This window comes from Daktulosphaira vitifoliae, unplaced genomic scaffold (assembly GCF_025091365.1).
Source record: "Daktulosphaira vitifoliae isolate Bord-2020 unplaced genomic scaffold, ASM2509136v1 Scaffold_3, whole genome shotgun sequence".
Lineage (NCBI taxonomy): Eukaryota > Metazoa > Arthropoda > Insecta > Hemiptera > Phylloxeridae > Daktulosphaira > Daktulosphaira vitifoliae.
The window spans coordinates 7796557-7815002 of record NW_026099574.1 but is presented as its reverse complement, the minus strand read 5'-3'; the positions used below and the strand labels follow the sequence as shown (position 1 = coordinate 7815002).

The following is an 18446-nucleotide window of genomic DNA, read 5'->3' as shown; positions in this document are numbered from 1 at the left end:
TGTTTCAATTGGTGTAGAGATGTTACCAATGAAAATTTGTATCACAATATGATAATGCTAATGTGATTAAAAAAATCACTACTTTCTATTACCTAATTAGAAATTTACATTCTTGTTCAAGGTGAATTCATTAATGATTCCATCTTGTTCTTATATTATTATTATTTAGACAAAGGTTTATAAATTATAATCTATAAACCACAGACTATATGAAAAGTAGTCATGTATCATATAATCTGTGTATAAACCTTGATTTATCACACCGAGCGAAGAGGAAAAACAGAGATAAATTCAGGATTACCAGACGACAGAATTGATAAAATGGTTCTAACTTAAATAAATTATGGTACATTCTTCAAAAATACATTTATGTATACTATTTTATAAACCAATAACAGAGGCTATTAATGCTACTTTGTGAATCATTGTGAAAATAGCAGCGACTGCTAATTTTTAACACTACTATATGGATATCGTGAAAATTACACCCAGAGAAAAACCTCGATCTATATAATAAATTCATTGTTCAATTTGATAAATATATCATTACTATTGAATCAATGATATATTTATCAATATGATATTTTTTTTTCTTGTCTTGAACAATAATTATTTATAAGAATAGTTATTTTGTTCGTATTAATAAAACATTATCATAAACCCTTGATAAAATTTCTCTTTCAATTTTGATTGAGGTTTTTCTTTGGGTGTAAGTGCTGGGATAGCTCCGCGTTAGACTTACTTTATTGAAGGACTAGGTTATTTAAGAAATATAATTAAACGATTATGCGATTTAATTAAATTTGATGTTAATATTTTCACACAATTCAAAATAATTTTTACCGTTTCATTTTATCAATTGACTAATTGATTTACTATTATATAGTAAATTATGTCGTAATATACCCAATGCTTTACATTACGTATTTTACATTTATCAATGAAAAAATTATAATCTGCGTTTTATATTACTTTTATACAAACAAATAATCAATTTATTTGTCATAACATTTACAATGTTGTATACTATTTATTATATATGTGTCAACTTGGTCATTGTAAACTGTCTCACACCCAGAGAAAAACCTCGATCTATATAATAAATTCATTGTTCAATTTGATAAATATATCATTACTATAGAACCTATGATATATTTATCAATATGATATTTGTTTTCTTGTCTTGAACAATAATTATTTATAAGAATAGTTATTTTGTTCGTATTAATAAAACATTATCATAAACCCTTGATAAAATTTCTCAATCAAAATTGAGGTTTTTCTTTGGGTACACAGTGTAAAAATTTGTCCCAGAAACAGCAATGGGGTTGTTTTGATAAAATACGAAACATCCCGAATTGCGTTGCATAATTGTATGAAAACACATCCCGGGGACAGTATTCTCCGCAATGTCTTTTATGAAAATGCTTTTTAACATCTAGTAACATCTAAGCTACAGCTCCGTAAAACCATTGCAGGTATTTCAATTAAAAAATTTATTGCTGTTTCATTTGTAACATTCTATATTTAAAACTATTGTACATACATTTGCAGTTTTTTAACAATGATAAAAAAATCTATGTCATTTATATTTTTATTCACACAAATTCATAATAAATTAAATAAACAATGCACGTAAAATATTTAATGATGAAAAATATATAAATAAATTTAACACCAATTATAGTAAGTTATAAAATTTATTCAAAGAACAAACGTCCTAATAGTAAATATTAGTATAGAATTAGTTTATAAAATATTACAAAACATAAAAAGTACTTTTAATATAAAATACAAATATTCTATAGCATGAAAAAATTGTATTTGATAAGTTATTATTATTATTATTAAGTAATTTACGTATAATTGTATATATTATAGTTTTAAAATTAAAAAATAAATCAAACTTTATGGCATAAATTTGACACAACTGCTAGTCCATTTGATATCTTAACAAAAAAACATTTGTATTTAATAAATGATAAACTCTTCCTCTATTTCCTCGCCTTAATCCCAACTACTTGGAGTCGGCCATCCTTATCCTAAACTTCCACTTGACACGATCTCCCACATCATCTACGCTCACATCAACTGTCCTCAAATCGCATTCAATAGCATCCCTCCATCTCTTTTTTGGTCTTCCTCTACCTCTTCTTCCTTCAACATTCAATTCTCTAACTGTTCTTAAAGCTTCCGATTCTTCTCTCCTTATAACATGACCAAACCATCTAGTCTATTTTCTCTCATCTTATCCACGATGACGCTACACCTATACTCCCTCTTATATTATCGTTCCTTATTCTATCTTTTCTAGTCACTCCACTCATCCATCTAAGCATTCTCATCTCTGCTACAGTCATTCTCTGCTTTACTTTCTTATCAGCCACCCAACACTCTGAACCATACATCATAGCTATTACAGTCTTGTAGAAATTACCTTTCAGCCTCATTGGAATTTTTTTTATCGCATAAGACACCAGACGCTTTTCTCCACTTCAACCACCCGCACTTAAATCTGTGTCTTACATCCTCGTCAATACCACCACTATTTTGCACAATAAACCCTAAATATTTAAAACCTCCAACTCTCCAATCACGTCCTTGCCTATTGTCACTGACCTCATTTCACCTACCTCGTGTTCTCCTTTGTCAAACTCGTACTCTATATACTCTGTCTTACTCCTACTTATTTTTAAACCCTTTTCTTCAAGAGCTGATCTCCACACCTCTAGCCTTTGATTAATTTTCTCCTATTAGCACTATATAGTCAGCAAACAACATGCACCACGGCACCTTTCCTTGTATTTCTCTAGTAAATAATAAATACATGATAAACTAATGCTAAATAAAACTGATATTTCAGTAGTGTTAACGACAAATACACCTACTGTAGTAGATGAAGGTTTATTACTTAATTCAGTACAATTCAAATATTTTTTTACAAGTAATTTAACAGGTTCATTAATAGGTTTAATTATATAGTGATCACTGATCAGATACAATAGAATTATTGTCAAACGTAACGTATTTATTTTTTCTTTATTAAGTATCTAATAAGATATTGGAAAAGGTAAAATAATTTTTTTTAAAATACTATCAGAGGCATTAATAAATTTAGAAGGAATTTTATTTGCATAACTTTATTGCATAGAATAGGACAAACAGAGAATGATTGGGATGGGAGCGTATTAAATATTTGTTTTTTCTAAATTATATTATATACTTCTTATAATGGGTATTTAATATATTTCTTAATGTCATATAAATAATTTTCAATATTAAAATTTCAATTGAATAACACTAACAGTAAAAAATAATAGTAAAATTATTTTTTAAAACTATTTCATTTGAATACAATAAAAATGTCCTATGTTCTGATAATTTATAGTATTCTTATAATATCAAGTAGTTTTGGAAATCTACAGAACTCAGCAGTTATATAAGATTTAATATTTTTTAATTCATTATTAATTTTTCCTATTTTTTTTTTCCAATCTCCCCTTTTTATTACCTTTTACTTATAATTGAATTAACCTTTTGACTACTCGTAAACAAACATTGTGCATGTAATCCAACACAACTGTTTCATTAATTATTAATTGGATGTCTAACTAAAGAGCTAACCCCTTGTGATAATCATCATCAGTTCTATTTTGAAAAGGTCCATCAGTTCTCAAAGGTGAATTTAAATCAGGAAATGTCATGCGATGTTATGGCCTTTACCTTTTTCAGTACAAGATGTATAGTCAAAGCAATAATCTTTACTTTTATTTCCAAAAAAAAAAAAAAATGGATATCCTCAACAAACCGTAAATCACCAAGAGATTTTATTGGTTGAAAATTTTACTCACTCGACCCCAAACATTTTCTTTCTATCATCTATTCATCAAAATATTGATAAGCAAAAAAATATTTGGTTAGTCACCAAAAATTTTTTCTCTGCAATGACAAAAAGTATATTTATAGATATACAGAGTAAATATTAAAAAAAAATTTTATTGATTTAACAATAAAAAAATTGTTTTCGCTTAGTTTTTATTTTAACTCTGATTGATTTAGGCTTTTATTATGACTTATTACGCTTTTTTTTTAAAATAAATTTTAAATAGAAATATCTAAAAAATTGGTTAAATAATAGTATTCTTAATAAATTATAGGAACGATCACTGTATCGACAATAAATGGTTTAACTAGTTTGATAAAATATTTTAAGTCATTTACTATTAATATTATATTCTTATTGACAGGTACCGACAAATATGCAAACGTATTAAATGATTAGACGTAATATATATAAAATAATGTACCCAGTACGAACATTTTATTGATTGTAATTAGTATTACTACTTAGTACCCATCCACCCACCTATCTGAATTATTTTTTTGCTTCGTATAAGTGCCCATTTAAAACTATCACACCACTGGTCGAAATTTTTAATGGAGGTGCTGCTGCTAAAGCACGTAACCGCTTATCAAAATGCATAATGCTGTTAAGCTTCATGTTATTTCTTTAGACTGTTACACACAATCATTAATTAGAAGCACTGAGGATCATTAAATGAGAAATTATTTGGGTGTAAGCTTTAATTTATTGTTTATTATTTTTAAATAGATACCCTCTAATTTTAATAATTTTTTTTTTTTTTTTTTTTTTTTTTTTTTTTTTTNTTTTTTTTTTTTTTTTTTAATTTTTTAGCCAAAATTTAAATTTTTTTTTTTTTTTTATTATTAGCTTTCAATACAGAAGTATTATTATAGCTAAACAATTAAAATAAAACTATACAATAGAAACTAAGACTATACAAAAGAAAAAAAAAATATTGTTATTAAACACAATTAAACATATCGTTAAATTAATAAATTAAACATACTCAAAATACTAAAAAAGAAAGAACAAAACAAAGTAGACCTAGGATATTAAATTAACATACAGAAAAATATTAAATAACGAAGCCAGCTGAATGAACGAAGGAAATTATATGTATAATTATTGAGGAGGATTTTGTATTAAGGATATTAAAACTATTAATGGGCGAAATATTAAGGGAGGACAGGAAATTGAACAAGAGTAAACGGTTATGTTGTAAAGCTGGGCAATCAAATAGTAAATGAGGAAAATTACAGGAGACTTCATCATTTTGTTTGGGGCAGAAGGGGGAAGGGTTTAGAGACATGTTAAAGGCATGACTAGGTAACCGATTATGACCAAATCTAAGACGGGAAAAAGAGATAATATGGAAACGGGACAGAGGGAGGTTGTAAAACCAAGGACGTTTAGGGATAGTTGGAACTATAGATTTATGCCAGTTAGCTAAAGAAAAATTTGACCATTTATCTTGCCATGCTTTATTAATAGTTGGAAGAAAAGTTTGGTTTTCGACGTGGACTGGGCACAATGGAATGCCTATCCTCTCTTGTTGGTCCCGTGTACCATTCGTTTTGTAACCGCCAATTTACAACAGCCGTCATTGTTGACGTTCGCGGTGCATTTGACTCTGTTAACATTCCTCTTCTTGTTACACGCCTACTCTCCATCAACATTCCTATATCGGTGTGCAAATTTTAATAATTTAGAACAATAAAAATTTGTTTTTAAGAAGTTATGAGAAATAATTTGTTTAAGATACTTTGTATAAAAGCCCCGGCTTAAATTTTACTAGGCTGTCATGATTAACAACATGTAATTTTTTTTTGCTAATTACTTTTTTATCGTAGCAGTATTTTCCATAATTTTATTAAAATATTAAATACTATTGAAATTAGAATTGTCAACAAGAGGATTTAACTAAAATATTTATGTTTAATCAGATCATTTAGATAGAGTATAATAAAATTATTTGAGTTGATTACAGATGATTGAAATCAACTATATGAAAATATAATCTGTGATAATTTCATTGTTATCTCTATTCGACGTCTTTAAAATATAAGGTCTGAGTACGCTACCCTGCATATATTGTTTTAATACTTCCGCTAAGTCATAAACGTTTCAGATGTTCATAAAAATCCTATTTTTTAGGGATATTTGAGGTTACAAAAGTATATTTTGTACAAGGTTATTAGATAAAATAACCTTGTATTTTGTATATTTATACATACGTATAACCTCAAATTCCCTTAAAAACAGCGCTTTTGCGGACAATAAGCGGAACACTGATAAGAGCGAAGGTCGCTGACCTTATCTTCTAAAGCCATACTCCATTCTCTTGATCATCATTGAAGTCAGTTTCATTTTAACATACAATTAATTTAATTCTTTAAAAAATTCATATAAAATTATATGCTATTAAGTAACAAAAAAAAAAAAGAAAGAGAAGGACTTATATTATTTATTGAAGTTGATGGTGGAATTGGGAAAAAATTATTACAATCCATACGAGGCAGTAGTGTAAGATATTTATTTCGCTGTTTTTTTAGTTTTGGAAATCATTAATCCAAATATTTTTTATTCATTTCAAAATATATCAAAGTTTATAAGATAAATTTTAAAATTAAATTCTTGATGAAGGTTCAGTGGGGTGGTCAAATGAATCTGTCAGTAATTTTGCCTTGGGAGGGAACAGTAAGGACCAGAGGGGGTAGTTACTCCAGAACTTGTAGTTTAAAGTTATATTTAAGGTTCCGCACTTCTGACATTACTGAGTAATATTACTACTATTTATTTTAACCAGGGCCCCGCAAAAGCTTGTGCCGTTATTGGAAGAAGATAAAAATCATGTATAATAAATTACGTCTGTGGTAGCTGTAAGCCCCTCACCACTGAACTTTTTTTATTTATATTAACTTATATCATGTGAATCCTAACTACTGAATGTAAATAAATTTTTATATCTAATTAATCCTAAAGTTTATTTTTAGAATATATTATCACGTTAAATTAATCCACTAATTATTAGATTAAGTCTCATAAATCGTTTAAGACGCAACTAAGACGACTAGTGTGTTTAGGTCCCCAAATTTTGATTTCGAAAATTATTTATATTATTATTAAAAATTATTTTTAGGAGATGAAATACAATTAATACTCTAAAATATTTGTTTTAAAATTTTGTTCTAGTTGCGCCTATGACAAGACTAAATAAAATTTCAACACTAAAATACTCTTGCTTTTCAGTCACTGATAAGGAACCACACGGTGAGGAGAGTGTAATGTTGAAGGTATTTTCCAGGTCTATATGAACGATTTAATGATGTGTCGGTGGGCTATTTTTAATTGGATCTGTTATTATAATTGTACTCCGTTAATAAAATAGATTTTGAAAGAACTTATAAAATAAAAAATAACCTTTAATTCATTGATCCTATCGCTGGTTTCACAAATTTCTACCAATTTAAAGGTTGGTAAAATTTTGAAATTTCTCAATCTGGTAAATATAATAGATTATTTTTATAATCTGTTTTAAATATACATCGAAACGTTAAAAACAGCAATTCGTAACCTTACAGAAGAATTGTGAAGGATAAAATTGTACATTTAGAGACAATATATTTTTTTTTCCACGACCGGCATAATTGTGGACCGCCCTGGAACTGCCGTGAGGCATTACTTTAAAAGCCTCACAGCATTTTTTTAGAGACACGCCGTCTCTAAAACTTACACCACCACATTGTGAATCAGCCCCAAATTAATCAAAAGGTAAAGAAGCGGTATATTAACCTAACGAAATCCAACTATAGACATTTTGAGACGCGTGGGGAATCCTTTCATATTCTAAAAAATGAGTTCCCTTTCTATGGTTAATGTATGGTGTGTATATATCATAATCCATTAATATAGGGTTATAAAAGCTGAAGTAGTCCCTGTGAAGTACTCCTAATATAGCATGTTTTAAAAGGGGGTATATATTTATATAGGAAGTACGTAGATTTTAGAAAACTCGAGTTAAAAATGTAATAATGAAGATATTTTATAATGTAAGAATATTTAAACGAATAATACTGACATTAAGTTCAGTTTATTTTTACTTTTTGAATATTAAATTTCTATTGTGTTTGTTAATAGGTATTTTTGTTAATGAGCAAATTTATTGAGTAGTGCTTTTATAGTTCCTTCATAATAATAATTCTATTAAATTCTTAAAACTCATTCACTTAAATACGTTACTGTATGTCGTGGTATTAAGTTTGCCGGCTTCAGTGCATTTCAAATAGTAAATGGTTATTGGCGTTGGATAAAAAAGAGTTTAGGTATTCAACTTCTTTTTAAAAAAGTACACTTACTATTTACATAATTTTCCTTTAAATGTGGTCTTGTCTAGGTTATTTCAAGATATTATGAAATTAAAAATTTAATAAAATATTTTCACTTTGCAAAAAATTGAGGTCTTTCAATACACTAGGTCTCGGGCGTGTACCTTGATAATTATAGGTCATTGTTTATCTTTATTTCACATCTCTCTCTTTGGGTTTTTCTATAACTTAACACAATAAGAAATATTTTTCCTTTACATTTTTTTAAATAAATGTATTAACTTCCGATTACAAATAAATAAAATTTATACCTAAAATATTGTACTTGTAAATAGTGGCATATTTAAATAGCTCCGGGCAACTACCCTACCAATAATTAAACTAAAAAACAACCAATTACCATACCAGTGATGCAAGAGATATTTTTTAGAAGTACTGTAGTTCCAAATCATTTTGATGACCTTTTATTTTTTAATATTATATACTTGTAACTTCTAAGTTATAAGTATGGGTTATATGAACTAAATAAACACTTGTGTTCAATGTTTTCTATTATGTACTTCATAACAAAAAAATTGTGTTACTTAAAACACTTGCACTATACTATTACCTTCTGGTTAAATACCACCTCTTCATTGTTTTAACAAGAGAAACTAACAAATGTAAGTATAACAATATTTCTTGGAACTTTTAGATTGGTCAATAGCCGACCAACGCGATGATGTGGTGGCGGCAACGCTGTAAAAAAAAGTTTAGTAATGTGTTGACTTGGTAGAACAAAATGGTAATTTTAAAAATAATCAGAATTGCCAATCCACTGAATTGAAAAGTACTTTAAATAATCGGGTTCAATTGAGTTTAATTTAGAAATTTGACAACATTGTTTTATATTAACTATTATTGATAAGACTATCTCGTTTCTTATTGGTCATTATTAATTTGGTACACCGAGAAGGTGATCAGAATATGATCATGCTTTCATCGGTCGTTGTACGATAACAAAAAATAATAATATTATTTACAAATTATCGTTTTTGCAGGTTTTATTTTTGTTATCTTGTTCGTTATATTTGCTTACACAATATTAATTTTTTCGTACATTTTATCAAGTGAAAATATTGTTTACAATAAATTATTTTATTTTAATGCTTATTGTGCATTCAATTGATATATATCAATGTTGCAATAGTTTTAATGTGATGAACTTAATAGAATTGACACTTATGCTACTTTTAAATAAATAATTCTAGTTGAAACTTTGAAGTTATTTAAATATGCCTTCAGAAACAGCTATTCAAACTTTGGTAAACTCTGTAGGAAATAAAGAAAATTCTAATGTTGAAAATCCTTCCTTGAGTGAGTAACATTTTAAAATGTAGTATAATTTTCAAGTAAGAATTTATTTAAAAATTCTGGAATTTACTATTCTAGAATTGAAACTAAATTGTATTTTTTCAATTAGCTAACCCATAATTTATTTTTGTATTAACATATTTATATATATTTAATTTTCAATAATATTTACATGTTATGGTTCTTTAATTTTTTAATTTTTTGAGTTTGTATTATTAGATTTCTACAGAATTTTTTATTAAACAAAGAAAATTTTAGATAAAAATTGATAAATTATATTAGTTGAAAGCTGTCTTCATGTCTATTTGAATGCCTATTATTTAATTTTTTTATAAAATTTAATGTAAGTTTAAAATTTATACTTTTTTAGTTTTAATTTTCATATTGTATCAAAACATCCAACATGATTTATATTGAATTGAATGTTAGTAAATAAATGTTGATGTTATTATTTAAAGAAAATATTATTTTACTTAGTTTTAAAACTTGTTTTAAATTGTTTATTAATTGTGTGTTAAGGGTATGGCTGATTTTTCTTATACTTGAAAGAGTTTTCTAAGTGTTAGCTTTTAATTAATAATTAATAAAATAAATTGATTTTAAGTTCTGATGATAAATTTACCATGGATTTTATATATACACGTATCTATTGTAGGTATATTAAATAGTCAATAGTTAATTTTGATAATTCTTGAATAAGGTCTTATTATTTTTCAATTCTAAATGAGAAATCTCAAATTCTTAAATATATTAATTATCAGCTTGATGCAAAAACTCATTAACAATATTTTTATTGTTCATTTTTTATTATAATTGTTTTATGTATATGAATATACATCATTAAGTATTATGATCATATATGTGTGCATCAAAAGGTTATAATTACATCATTAGTGTATTTGAAGTTATAAGATAAGTTAAATGTTTAAGTCAGTTTAACTTTTTAAGCAAACTAGTTTTTTTTTTTTATTCACTGACTTAAATGGTAACTTAACATGTTAAGTAACATTAACTTAATAAAAAACTTTGTTTTTTTATAATAAGTAAAGTTAATGTTCAGTAATTGTGATTGATGGACAATTTAGTATTGCACTGAAAAAGAATACATTTATTCTGGGAAATTAAAAAAAAAATAATATATATATATATATGAATTGTACCTCTTAAAGGTTTCGGATTTGAGATAACTGTCTATGTGTTGAATAACAATAACAAAATTATGTGATATTTATGTTTTTTTGGAATATTATAAATTGTTAAAAAATAGATTTCCTGGTAGATTTTATGGTATATAGTTGAAATTTTTAATTTCCTAAAAAATTACTTTTTTTATGGACAGTAAACATTTCTGCTAGCTAACTTATGATAAAAAGTTATTATTATTTTTTAAATTTAACTGGTAACTTAACAAAGTTTACTATTAAGTTAGTACCAACTTGGTAAAACTAACTTAACTCAACAAGTAAAAAATATAAATTGTTGTGCTTTTGTAATTATAAATAAAAAAAAATTAAAACATACCATCAATGAGTTTATGCTTCATGCTAACGAATTTTGAAAATAAATGTTATTTTTATTTTATATGTTAGTTTTATATTTTTAGACAACATCTATGTGACTAATAATTTAATGATGAATTTTATATTCAGGTGATGATAACAGCTGTGAAACTAATGAGCAGACAAAAGTGGAGACAAATATGTGTTTAAATTTAAAGCGAGCTCTAGACAATAAGTCATTAGAAGTTGGAAATAGCAAAAAAGTAAAACTCACTTGTAATAGTAATGATTCAAAATCAATTGATGAAATTATTTTGAATGATGATAGTAATGAAAGTACTGATAATTTAGATAATTCTACAAATAATTTGTGCCAAACTGCCAGCATAGAAGAAATAAATAGTATTAAGACATCTGATGTATCTAATGAAAATTCTATTAATGGTGTTTTAAATTCTATATGCAATAATAATGATTTTAATAATACTTTAGATTCTAATATTAAAATAGATTGTCAAAATTCAAATCAATCTGACTCAGATGTAACTGATTCAATAAATAATCATAATTGTTCTATTATAAATGATAAAAAAAAACAGTCAGAGGGAAATGAAAGTTGTATGCAAAATAAATCTAAACTACCCAGTACCAACACAAAAAATGTAAACAATAAAAATAAACATATTGATAATAATGAAACAATTGAATGTAAACACTCTGAAAAGAATAAATTATCAAATACCAAAGATAATTTAGATTGTATTGAAGAGCCAGAAACAAGAGACTCAGATGTAGAAATGATAGAAGAAATAATTTATGAACAAAATGAAAACAATGATCCAAAACCGTCCAAAATAAATGAAAAGGAAAGTATTAGCAAAATACCTTCCTTGAATAGCGTTGATAAAAATAAAAAGAAAAACACAGCAAGTAATTGTAATGTGGCAGAAAAAGAAGTTTCTAATAATACAAATGTATTAGATAATGATTGTGAAGTTATTCTTGAATCTGATATGGAAAGTGATCAATCTGATGATAGTAATACAATTGAATCAGTAATTAAAGGAAATACAAAATTAAGTAAAGAAAATTTTCCTGCATTGCTGAAATTTTTCAGTAGAAAAAAATTAACATTTGAAGTAAGGCAATTATTTACTTTTTTAAACATAATTATTAAAATTAGTCAATATACCAACAAGCAGATACTAATTTTTTAACTTTTATTTATTACATTTTTTTTACTGTAGCTCTAAGGATAGGGTTCAATGAATAATATTTAATATCCCTAATTTGTTTTTTTGAGAAAAAACTAATTTATTCAGCTGATTGCATTTTAATAAGTTATTTTAACTAAAAGTGTATATAGTTTTTTGTTTATTCCAATTTCTTAACAAATTAAGTTTTTAGTAAAGAAATGTATTATTTTAATATTTGTCTAAAATTTTTAATTAATAATTTTATTATTAAAGCTCTTATATTATCATTATATAAAAAATGTCTACTAATGAAGCGTTTTATTACATCAATAATATTTGTTTAAACATTTATAATATTAATTAATATGTTAAGAGTTAATTTTATAAAAAGGATAATACACATTTTTATATTTATTGTAATTTTTAAGATTTTTAATTGAGTATTGTCTAAACAATGATTGGATTTATCAAAAGTTTATGTACTATAAAAAGAAGGTTAAAAAATAAACATTTATTAAAAATATGCAAAATGTTTTAATTGGATGTTATAATTTTAACTTGGTTAAGAAAATGGAGAAATTATTTATTAAAAATAAAATTTTAACAAGTATATTATTAAAAAAAACTTAAAATTTTAGGATAATTTTCGTGTACTTATTTATGTTAATTTATTATATATTAAATTAAATAAGAAACAATTATTTACAGCAATTTGAAAGCCTATGTTCCCAAAAAATTGCTGAAAATATTACTGAAAAAAATAAAATGGGTAAAGAACGGTCTGAAATTCATTTACTAATGCAGAGAGAAAAAATTTGGCGAATGAAATATGAATCATTAGCTAAACAAGTGAAAGAGTTAAGAACCATTATTAATAAACACAAAGCCGATTTAAGAGTTAATGAAAATGCAAAACCACATATAATTACACGAACTGTGGGATTGCAAGCTATTTTATGTCCTAAGGTATGTATATTAAAAAAATTAGTAAACTGATTTAGGTATTGTTTAATTTTTTTAATATCAAGTAAGTGATGCAGATAAAGAAAATATTTAAATAATGTGTATTAGTAATACATAAGATTATTTTCATGAAATCAAGTGATCCTTACTTTTTCTTGAATTAGATTTTAAGGTTTGAAATATAAAGTAACTTAGTAATTATATTATTAGTAATCAACATATTATTAATGACATTGAGTTTTTAATTTTCTAAATAATTCAATCAAGGAAATATTTAATGTTGTAATTTAAATAATAATCTTTTTTTCCATCGGGGATTCATAGCAATGTCAATTAAAAGGGGATCAAAATGTTGATAAATTTTTATGTGTCATATTTCAAGGGTCTAAAATTATAGAAACATATAAACTAAATTTAGAATTTTTTGATTATTAGTCTAACTTATATGTAAAATATTTCTTAATATGAAAATGATTTACCATTAGTTATATTGAAAAGCATATTTTTTTTTAGAAGAAACAAAATTTTGTTATGCTAAAAAGTAAGAAATTGGTCAATACGCTCCTTTAATTCTATCCAAACCATCAATTTCATATTTATGAAGTTAAACATTGTAACAGTTGGTTTGATAAGTTTTTAATGATATAATTGATAAAAATATATTTTTAAAGTGTGATTCATGTAAAATATTTTTTTATTATTTATTTATTAAAGAATAGATTTTAATAAACTTATATTTGATACATTTCGTTTTTCCATTTCTTTCATTGTAGTTAAGAATACAATTTTCAGGTAAATATTTTTAACATGTAATGGGTTTGGAAAAGGCAGCTTTACTGTTATCAAATAAAATTATATTACTCTACAAATTAGTTTTCAATTTTAAGAATAGTTAGTTTTTTTCTGTGAAGTTTTCTTTCACAATTATTATTACATTTTCAAATCTTTACTAAAGATTTTAAATAAATTATAGAAAATAATATATATCTACAGTGAATGAAACTGTATAAAAGTGAATCTTATTTTATTTTACAGGAGTGCTTACGATTACCTAAAAGATTAATGCCATTGCAAGTAAACAATAAAAATGGTGACAACATAATTGATGATGATGTTATTGCATTAACAGATACTTCTACTGCAACATCTTCAACACAAATAATATTGAAGCCATCACCTGTAAAGGTTCGATTGCATTTTTATTTTCCATGATAGTTTTTTTATATTTTATGGATTTAGGTACTAAATTCATCAATTAAGGTTAAATCAACTCAGGTATTGGTTGCTAAAGATGTTCCACCATCACTGCCTTTGAACTGCACCAATAATAATGCTAGTACCATAGATTTAACTGATAATGATGATGTAAATGACGTATCAAATAATTTAGCAGTACAACAGCAAATATCACCAGTTAAAATCTTACGAAGGTCTGGGGTGAATAAAGTTGTTCTACCATCATCACCTACAGGAAACATAGTAATTAATTTAACTTAAATTATGAATAAGAAATTCTTAAGGGAATATTTTTCATTATAATAAAGAATATCAGTTTAAATGTTAAATAACTTTTTAGTGAAAATAAAGGATTGAAACCCAAGGTATTAAATAGGTTTAACTCATTAAGAAAATTGTTAAAAAGGTGAAATAAATTAATTATATGTTAAAAAAAGATTTTAATTTTATACTCTTTATTATTGTGGATGGCTCTATTAATGTGAAATTAAAAAAAAGACCAGGAAACAGTTTATTAAAACACAGTTATCCATAAACAACTGATGAGTATGGTGTATTTTAAAAAGCAATAGATTTCTTTATTATTGTATAGTGTAAAATATAAAATTCCCTAAAAAAATTAATTATTGTACTTTTTTTAAATACAACTATTAATATATAATAGAAAAAAAAAATGTAATTATTATTATTTTTTGTAGAACCGAAATTCATCACAAGTTGTACCTAAAACTGTTGCTTATATTGGAATACCAACAAGTACTAATTTTATTGTCAAAACAACTGCCGCATCAGTAAGTTAAATGTTATTCATTATTGATTATGTGTTTAACCCTTCCTGGTTAAAATATTTAGAACCATTCATGCACATATTCATAATTACTGTGTTTTCGAGTTGTAAAAAATTAATTCCTAATAAAAGTTAAAATATTATTTATTGTATCATTTTACAAAATTTTTTAGGGTACACAGTTAACTAGTGTTAAAAAATTGACCACAACTAATCCTAATTCACCTAAAAGTGTTCGGCCATTCCTACTCAAAAATGGAAAAATGATTCCTCTACAAAGTAAAGTAGATTCATTGTTGAGAAAAAAAAATTATAAATTAACTTCATCATATTTTAGTTTCATCAGTGAATTCACGGCAATTGCCACCTACTGCTGTTCCTTTAAGTACATGTAAAATTCAACAATCTAAAGTAAACCAAATTCAGATTCAAGTACCAACAACATTATCTGAAGTATCCATCAAAGTAAGTATAGCATAAGTTATTAATAAATTAGTTGTGGAAATTTATATAGTATATCAAGTAATTAACGATATTTGGTAAGAATCATAAAAAAAAATAAAGACAACTTAGTAAATAATTTGGTTGGTCTATTAAATTTAGTAAAGTTGATAAATAAATTAGTAACCTAAATTATTATTTATAGCACCCTGCACCATTACCAGAAGTTCCTAATCAGAGACACTTACCTTCTTGGAAAAAACTTCCTCCATCACCTAAGCTTAATATTACTAAAACTCCTGAAAATCAGACACCTAAAGGTAAATTATTGGAGAACAATTATAATTAATTATAAACAAATGTGACTAATATACTTTTTAAATTAGGACTCGTATTGTCATGGAATCTTATTATTAATAAAGCACATGCAGAAATAACAAATTATCAAATTTATGCTTATCAAGAAACTACTGAACCACCAAAAGAAGATCTTTGGAAGAAGATTGGTGAGGTAAATGCACTTCCACTACCAATGGCTTGTTCTCTTACTCAAGTATGATATGGATTACTTATAATTATGATTAAATTAATAAAGTAAATATTTTATTATTGTTAGTTTATGCAAGGTCAAAAATACCATTTTGCAGTTCGAGCAGTGGATGTTTATACTAGAGTTGGTCCATTCAGTGCACCACAAAGTGTGCATCTAACTTAAATTTTGCTTATTTTATTAACTTATTGACTTATAGTATTAAATTGTAAATAAGGATTGTAAAATACTATTAATTTTAATTACAAAATAGTAGTAATGATGTATTTTTTTTTTGTATGTATATGTAGTATATTGTAAATTTCATATTTTACCCTTTAGATTTTATATGTAGACATTTTTTGTGTGTAATCTCATTATATATAAAAAAAAATGTAATTGTGTAAAATAGTTTGAAGTAAAATCTGCTATTATTTGCATTAATATTCCAATCAAACAATTTTTATCAAGTTATTATGTTTAATTTTTAATTGAATGGATAAGAACAATAATTTGAAAAAAATTCTTGCTTCCGGAGATAATACTTAATTGTATGTAACAAAATAATCATATTATAATTATATGTTAGCCTATTTGATATACTTATTATGTTATTATTTATTTTTTTTTTAAATAAATAGGACCACGAAGGAAACTGTTGCATTATACCACCACCTTTTCTGTTAATTTTTTAAAACAGTAGTTGAAAACCTCTAAAAATACATTTTTTTCATTTGTTTTATTGAATATTAAAACAAACTGCAATTTTTATAAATTAACATCTTATTTAATTAAGAATAACAAAAGGTAACTAAAGTATTTGAAAATATTTTTAATTATAGTTTAATGTTTATTATATTGCCGATTTTAAGTGGTAGCTCAAGTATTTAAAAAAGAGGTATAATATATAGATTTAAAATTACATGATGAAATCAATTCTAAAGACTTATTCTGTTAAAAGAACCTCAATTTTTTTAAATGTGCAATAATTGTAAATTTTGAAAGTATTTTTGTATTTCAAATACATTGATAAATGAATTATTGTATTTGATTGACTAATTAGGTAGATATGTAGTTTATAACTGTTTTTAAAGAGTATTTTAAGTTATTTATTTATGTGATGCAATGAAAAACACTTTATAATCCATTTTATAGCCAGTATTGTTTGCGTTTTTAAAATATTAAAATAAGATAAACAAATAGAGTAATAACAAGTAAAGATAAATAATTCAATATATTTTAGTTACATTATAAAGTGAATACAGGTGATTTATAAGGCATACTGCTTTTCATTATTAACACGCTTATATTAGTTTCACCTGTATGTATGTATGTATGTATGCATGTTTGTAACTCTCCAAACGCCACGCGTTATCGCATATTCCGTCGTCTAGACTAGGCTGTCATAACGCATTCACCCCGCCCCACTCCTCGCTCATCACACGCCGGCAATACTATTCCCGTATAAATTTATTTTTGGTTATCGTACCCATACACACATGCGTGTTATCAATATTNGGACCCATACTAATTATACAACTGGAATTATATCTCTAGCTATACAGGGTGTTCAGTAAGTCAGGAAACGGGTTTCTATTGTTCTCATTGTTTGTAACAATGAGAACAATAGATACCCGTTTCCTGACTTACTGAACACTCTGTATATATATAAACAAATTTTTATTTTGACTGACCATTATCATCCGCGTGCATACGGCTTACGTATATATTCTTACCGCCGTTTATACCTCAGGTATAACGTTAGTCCGACCCGCCTGCCCACAAAACACGACTGTACCTAATGCATGATACGTTTACGTACTTAAGTCGCTTTACATGTATATATATATATATTCTAATTACTATTAAAAATATATATTAACACACTTTATTCTTAATTAGAGACATAGAACTCATTAATTCCGATTACAAAGGATGAATCCAGTATCGTCATTTTTCGTCACTACCTCCATGTTCCGGGAGTGGGTAATTTACGCGCCTGCTGCTTTCCTTGGATGTGGTAGCCGTTTCTCAGACAGCCTCCCCGGAATCGAACCCTGATTTCCCGTTACCCGTTACAACCATGATATTGATAGTAACTACTATCATAACATGAAACTTAAAAATAAAAAATAAATATAATTTAAAAAAACACCCTTTTAAACTATATTTTTTCATTAAATAATAACTTTTTCGTAAATGCATATAGATTAAAAATTATTTTATTTTTATAAATCATTGTAAATGTACAG

General features: G+C 25.7%; 1 protein-coding gene across 2 annotated transcripts; it reads left to right on the top strand.

Moving 5' to 3' along the window:
- The first annotated feature begins 6249 nt into the window (after positions 1–6249).
- On the top strand, positions 6250–16528 carry LOC126901410 (activating transcription factor 7-interacting protein 2-like). Of its 2 annotated transcripts, XM_050677834.1 has the most exons (13): positions 6250–6388; positions 7058–7158; positions 9441–9546; positions 11193–12181; positions 12947–13204; positions 14237–14386; positions 14441–14680; positions 15136–15228; positions 15398–15503; positions 15562–15689; positions 15871–15985; positions 16052–16218; positions 16282–16528. In XM_050677834.1, exons 3-13 carry the CDS (start codon positions 9465–9467, stop codon positions 16378–16380), a joined length of 2427 nt encoding a protein of 808 aa, XP_050533791.1. In that variant the 5' UTR covers positions 6250–6388; positions 7058–7158; positions 9441–9464; the 3' UTR covers positions 16381–16528. The 2 variants fall into 2 exon arrangements, with proteins under 2 accessions (XP_050533791.1, XP_050533790.1); XM_050677833.1 differs by lacking the exons at positions 6250–6388; positions 7058–7158 and having other exon boundaries at positions 9150–9546.
- The last annotated feature ends 1918 nt before the right edge of the window (positions 16529–18446 follow it).